Source organism: Solea senegalensis, linkage group LG18 (genome assembly GCF_019176455.1).
Source record: "Solea senegalensis isolate Sse05_10M linkage group LG18, IFAPA_SoseM_1, whole genome shotgun sequence".
Lineage (NCBI taxonomy): Eukaryota > Metazoa > Chordata > Actinopteri > Pleuronectiformes > Soleidae > Solea > Solea senegalensis.
The window spans coordinates 16612011-16618450 of NC_058041.1; the positions used below are offsets into that span (position 1 = coordinate 16612011).

At 43.2% G+C, this 6440-nt stretch overlaps 1 protein-coding gene across 1 annotated transcript; it reads right to left on the reverse strand.

Annotated features, from left to right (window-relative positions):
• Positions 1-208: 208 nt before the first annotated feature.
• Positions 209-4262, reverse strand: lrrc4bb (leucine rich repeat containing 4Bb). The gene is made up of 2 exons (XM_044014747.1): positions 3736-4262; positions 209-3652 (listed from the first exon to the last, which is right to left on the reverse strand). The coding sequence occupies exons 1-2, from the start codon at positions 3976-3978 to the stop codon at positions 1655-1657; spliced, it is 2241 nt and encodes a 746-aa protein (XP_043870682.1). The 5' UTR covers positions 3979-4262; the 3' UTR covers positions 209-1654.
• Positions 4263-6440: the final 2178 nt, after the last annotated feature.

The window sequence follows — 6440 nt, forward strand, 5'->3', positions numbered from 1 at the left end:
TTGCGTTACGTGTCAAACATTTATAGGCGCGTGACCAAGTGTGACGTGTCCGAGCATGTTTATAGAGCAAATGGCACCTATCATTACCACAGTGACTAATGGCTACACCAGAAACCATACATTCAGTCCAGGGCTTTAGCGCTGAGGCTTGCATAATGTCTCACTCTTGTCTGCTCACGTGGTCGCCACATTGACCCGCAAAACAACCCAATATATGATTGATTTATTTCACACGTAATGATACATGGCTAGACAACTGTACACATTATATCAAACTAACAAAAATAAAGAAATACATAGTTGAAACGCAATAAGCGTTAATGGCATTAAACATATGAAAGTTACACTGTAAAAATGTGGCTCTTACAACTGTCATACAACCAGACATATTATTATTAATATACTGTACATTTCTATTCTTTCTAATCATCCAAAGACGGATGTTGAATCCCTTCTTTAATGCTGCTGTAGGTAGATGTCTTAATCATCCTTATAACAGCATTTTATGGCATGATTATGGTAACCATGAGCAAGGAGGTCATATCAAATTCCTGTCTAAAAGCAAATATCTGGCTACTGATCTGATTTTAATAACACATTGTCAACACTTTTTATTTTACCCATACATATCTTTGCGTTGATTTACCTCTGTGTTTTTGGAACATAATTTCACCCTTGTTTTGAATGCTGGCATTTAAGTATCCGAATTGTCACTTCAAATACCAAGTCGCTGGCGTTTTTAAGAAATACATAATACACTCTTAGAACACAAAAGTTTGTAATGATTATTACTGAAGCAACGGACAAAAGTTTGTCAAACAGAGATCTGCATTTACTGTTCTACAACCTAAATGGACTTTATGTCACAACGCCAATTCAAAGATTCACAATGAGTGTTGCAATTGAGCCCTTATGTTTCTGAGAAGTAGCCAAACTTAAAACAAGTGTCATAACCAACCGTCACTATCAACCTCCCACTGATTATTCACAGAAAGAAACAAACGATACCATCTTATACATCCACCCCAAAATATCTCTCCACCAGAGTCTGCAATGGTACATATTTAAATGAAAATATATTTATATAATTTGTGGATTTTTCACAGTAGTTTGTACTGCACTGTACCTTTTTGTCCATCTATTTATGCCTACATAATTTTCACCTTGAGGGAGTCTACTGAGTCACTTGCGAGAGAGTGTGGCGGAAAAAGGTCTCTTGGATTTTCTTTTTTTCTGTAATATCTCCGATCTTCAACGCGGTGAGTGCTGTATTCGTGTCTTTCACTTTTGCTGGCCAACAGCGATTAGGGGACTGATTTACTCAGAAAGGCTAGTTTTTCCCAATGTGAACACAGCTTGTAGGAACTGCAAAAAACATTTGCTTTGGCACAGATTTACATCGTAGCAATGTTCACTCCTTGATTTCCATGGCCGTGATCGTTACAACAAACACAACTGGCCCAATCGTGGTAATCCTTGGCTCAGTGCACTGTCATGGATAAGTCTATGTGTTTGCGTATTGCCATGTCAATCTACCCTCTCCCGGTGTAAAGTCAATGCACTCTCGTGTCAACTCATTCTGCATTAACCCAATATCAATCCCCCTCTCCGTCTCTGTCACCCACTTTCTCTTTATATTCTCACTTTAGTTTTTTCAGATCTGCGTCTCTTGAACATTTTCCTTCGAGCTGCCCTTGAAGAGAAGAGGTTCCATTTGGGGATTCTGGTTTTGGCCCATGAAACCCTTGATTGATCCATGTAAGCCCATCGTAGGTATGGGGAGAGACATTGGCAGTGGTGGAGACATAGAGTTTGGATTGGTGTTAATGCCGTTGCCCGATGTGGTCAGCAAATTTGATGTAGAAATCGGCACTGGGGTACAGGAGATGGGGATGTCTTGACCTTGCTGGTTCTTGCTACTCAGCATGCTTCCCGGGCCCATCACGTCCGAGCCAATACTAAGACCCATGACGTTGTTGTTGAAGTGATGCGTCTTGTAGTAGTGGTTGAGAGTATCTGTACGGCCGATGTTGGGTAGATTGACTATTTCTGGATGATGTCTTCTCAAGGTTCCCTCTCCTCCAGTGCCGGAATTCATTGTTGAACCGCCTGAGATGCCACTTCCAGCCCCGGCTCCGATCTCATCTTCTACATTGACAATCTCAATGGCTCTGGCAGGACCATGGTGCTTGTGTAGCTGGTGCTGCTTCCGCAGTTTGTAGAAGACCACTAGCATTACAGCTGCCATAAAGGTGATGGCCACGAAGCAACCAATAATGATCTTAGTTGTTTTCATGACATCATCCAGGCCCGGAATGTTAGTTACATCTATTATGGACACAGTCACTGCATTTTCAGTACCTCTGTTGGCTCGTGGAGACAGCGAGGACAGGGAAGAAAGAGAAGGAGATATAGTGACGCCAGATCTCCCCTCTAAAACCCCTCTTTGAACAGTTGGATTAGGGAAATCTATGACAGTCTCATTAATGTACTGTCTTGCCGGCTCTTCATCCTCTCCCCTCACCGTCTCGACTGTTTCCACAGTGACAGTTGTGAAGTAGCTGTAGCTGTTGCTGGGATCTGATGCAGACACGTTAAGCACAGCAGTTGCAGTGGTGTTTCCAGCCGAATTGGTTACCATGCAAGTGTACTGCCCGGTGTCTTGCACAGTCACGTTGGTGAAGTTCAGCGTGCCGTCGTGAAGCACCGAGATCCTAACTCTGTACGATCCGTGGGTCATCAGGGTGCCGTTTGGAGTGAACCAGTTCACCGAGGTCATCGAGGTCCCGGTGCGACATTTCAGCTCAGCAGCCATGCCTTCGGTAACATTAAGATCAGTGGGTGGCTCAACAATCACTGGGGCAAAGCAGACAAAGTGGCTCTGGTCGAGTTCCCCAATGTACTTGCCCTTTAGACCTGGAGGTGCGTGGCAGCGAGCGCAACACGTGGTGTTGCTGGGAACCGTTTCTTTTAACCACCAGCTGAGCCACAGTACATCACAGTTACACACCCAGGGGTTGTGGTTGAGATGGACCCTCTCCAGCTGATGCAAAGGGGTGAAAAGATCATGGGGGAGTGAATGCAGAGAATTGTGGGAGAGGTTGAGCTCCTCCAGGTTTTTGAGATCATCAAAAGCATTGCGTTCAATGACTGACACTCTGGAGTGCATTAACCACAGCTTGCGTAGTGACACCAGGCCCTGGAAGGATCCAGGCCGAACTATACCAAGCTGGTTTCCTGACAGCTCCAATTCCTCTAGTCGCACTAACGGGGTGAGATTAGGGATGTCCTTCAAACCGCACATGCCAAGATTCAAGAAGCGTAAATTTACCAGACCTTCAAAGGCAGCCTCTGAGATGAAATCCAACTTCCTGAGTTCTCCTAGATCCAGGCGGCGTAAAGAAGGAACGCGGTGAAACGCAAACGCCGGCAGCGTCTCGATGGGGTTGTTTCTTAGCCACAGTTCCCTTAGCTTGCTGAGATACTCGAAGGCTTGCGATGGTACCACTGTGAGGCGGTTGTCAAAAAGCTCGAGTGTGTTGAGGTTGGGAAGGCCATTAAAAGCTCCCACCTCAATCTGTCGGATGTGGTTCTTGGAGAGCTGCAGGATTTCCAAATGCCGCAGGTGCTTGAATGTGTCCGATTTGATCACCTGGTGTGAGAAACAAAGAGGTGAAGGCAAGTTGTAGCAACATCAGAATTACTGCTGTGACGTTGTGATGAAGCCAAATTTACCTGAATGGTGTTTTCCTGTAGATTGAGGTATCGTGTGTTCTCTGAAATACTCTCTGGGACTTGGTCTAAGCTCTTCCTTGTACAGATGACGCGGCTCGCCTGATTGGAGCACGTACAGGGGGTTGGGCAGGGGGGTGCCGCCTCTGTGAGCTGAGGTCCATGGTTGTGAAACCACAACAAAAGCTGGACCAACCAGAGGAGGGGGGAAGGGTTACAGGGGCTGGTCACCATGACAACACGCATGGCAACTGAGTCATGACCCACCCCTATTGCTATAAAATTGATAAGTCACCTCCAAATGAAGGAATTTAAGTGCTTATGTTGACGTTCATATTTGACTTTTTTTTTTTCCACAAATTCAAATAGTCACAAAAAAAATAGTGATATAATATAGAGACTATTAAAGATTGATAGATTCTTATTTCACTTTGCTCTTGCCAATCACATCGTTCCTTTCAACATCATTTCGGGGAAGCCTTATTTTTGTATTCCCCTGACAATCATTAGAGTATAAATCAAACGGTGGGTGGGGGTCGAGCGTTGATTGAGTGGTCTCTGCAGAGGATGGTGCGTCTCACTGTAGGGAGAAGACAGAAGAGCAGACATAGCAAAGTCAGAAAGGTGTACAGTGGCCTACCACATATAAGACATTAAAGTATTCCCTCAACTGAATGTGCAGTTCATATCTTAATATCATGTCCTGTCACCAGAGCACATGACAAATTAGGTCAGCTGCCATTTTCTTCATAGGTTGATCTTAACATTTGGGTCATTTGTGTCTGAAATGGCTGCAAAATTCTAAAAACACAAGCTGGGTCACAAGTGCTGCTGTATACTGAGTCTCGTCATCTCCATAATGACACTGGTCTGATAAAGGTAGAATTGTACATGTTTCTGAACGCAGCTACGGCTGCCTGTGACACTCATCTATGAGGTTAATGCACAGATCCATGCAATCCGTCCTGAGGCTGCAGCACAGCATTGCAAATGAGATAACAAATGATTCCTGCATGGAGTCATTTGGCAATTACAATATGAAGAAATTATTATTGACTCTTGAAATTTTACTGCATTGCACAAATTGTAGAGGGAAACACGATCCCTACACACTGGGGCCGATGAACCAAACGGGATCGTGAACAAAGTGCTGAAGATATTTTTTCGACACGCATGTACATCAAGTGTGCAATTCGATTCAGAGAGTGCAACACTTCTTGGAACAGAAATGGCTGCATGCATCAGCAGACTCACTAAATTTAGAAATTCTTGGGCCTGTTTCTAGACCAAAAAGAGAGAAACTGTTTGTTGTTTTCTCGACAGTGCGACCGCGGCAGTCACAGTCCTGTGTTATCTGCTCAAAACAAATACGAGGATCTTTGTTAATCTGTCCAATTATGTTACCGGCGCGTTACCGTTACTGATATTTTAAATGAAACACTAGGATAGTCATATATAATGTTTTTCCTGCTAATAATCAGGTTCCATTTAAAAGCTTCAATAGCAGTCCTTAGCATCTCCACCCAGAAACACTGTTGCTGTGGCAACCTGCTCACTCACCATCTTGTGTTTTTACTGTCCAGTGCCCTATTCTACATCACTGTGCTTAGCCGAGCTTGATGAACGTTTGCTGTTCAAAACCCATCAGTACCACCTATTAGTCTAAATCAATGTGTATTTGACGTAACGTGACAAAGGCATTCATTACAATTGTCTCTGGCTGAGTAAATACCTTTTTACCTGAACAAACCAAAACCGAATGTGCAAAATCGGGCATTGTATGCGATAATCTGTGTTTCCTTAAGTGCGGGGAACACGTCGAAGCACACGGGCCAACCTTGGCCCTCAATATCAGAGAGAGCGAACAAATCAGCGGTGGATTCGCTCAGTCTAAACATGTACAGCCACTATTAAGAAAGGTCATAAGAGAGTGTATGCTAAAATAGTTTTTCAAATGCTCTGCACATGTTACGGAGAGAGAGAGAGGTAAATGTAAAGCAAGTATACATGCTCTGTTGTGCAGCCTCTCTGCAGCACTCCTCATTAAGGTCTTCATTGTCCTTCTTTAAACGCTTTCTTTCTGATCCACATACATTATCTTATTATGCATCTCGGTCATTTTTTTTTTGGCTGCAGATAAAAGAATAAATGAATGCATTGCCTTAATGTTTGTTTCACAGAGGTCAGACTGGTCCCTGATGTCTGTGCAAAATGCTAGCAACTGAACCATCGGTGTGAAGTGCAAGTGCACAGGTGAAACTGTGGAGAGAGATGGTGACTGCAGCTATATATATACATATATATATATATATATATATATATATATATATATATATATATATATATATATATATATATATATATATATATGCCTGTTGCCTTTGACCATGTCTTCAAGCTCTCAGCTCCATCTATGCTGTGCAACACCACCTTTATTTCTGGAACCAGAGTCAACAGTGACTTAAGCCATGTGCAAAAATGTGTTGCATTTACGACACTACTTAGACACGGTCTGCATTGTATTCATCTTTGCAGCCCTTTTTTTTTTTATGTCAAGAGCAGATGGCAACCATGTAGATATTGATTATTGATCAGGCCTGAGAGATGGCTCAGTTTTGAAAAGATAAATTAGCTGCTGCAAGCTGCTGACCAGCTGCTTCAAACCAATGGCATCATTGTATGCACTTGACTGTATCAATGCCTTTGTC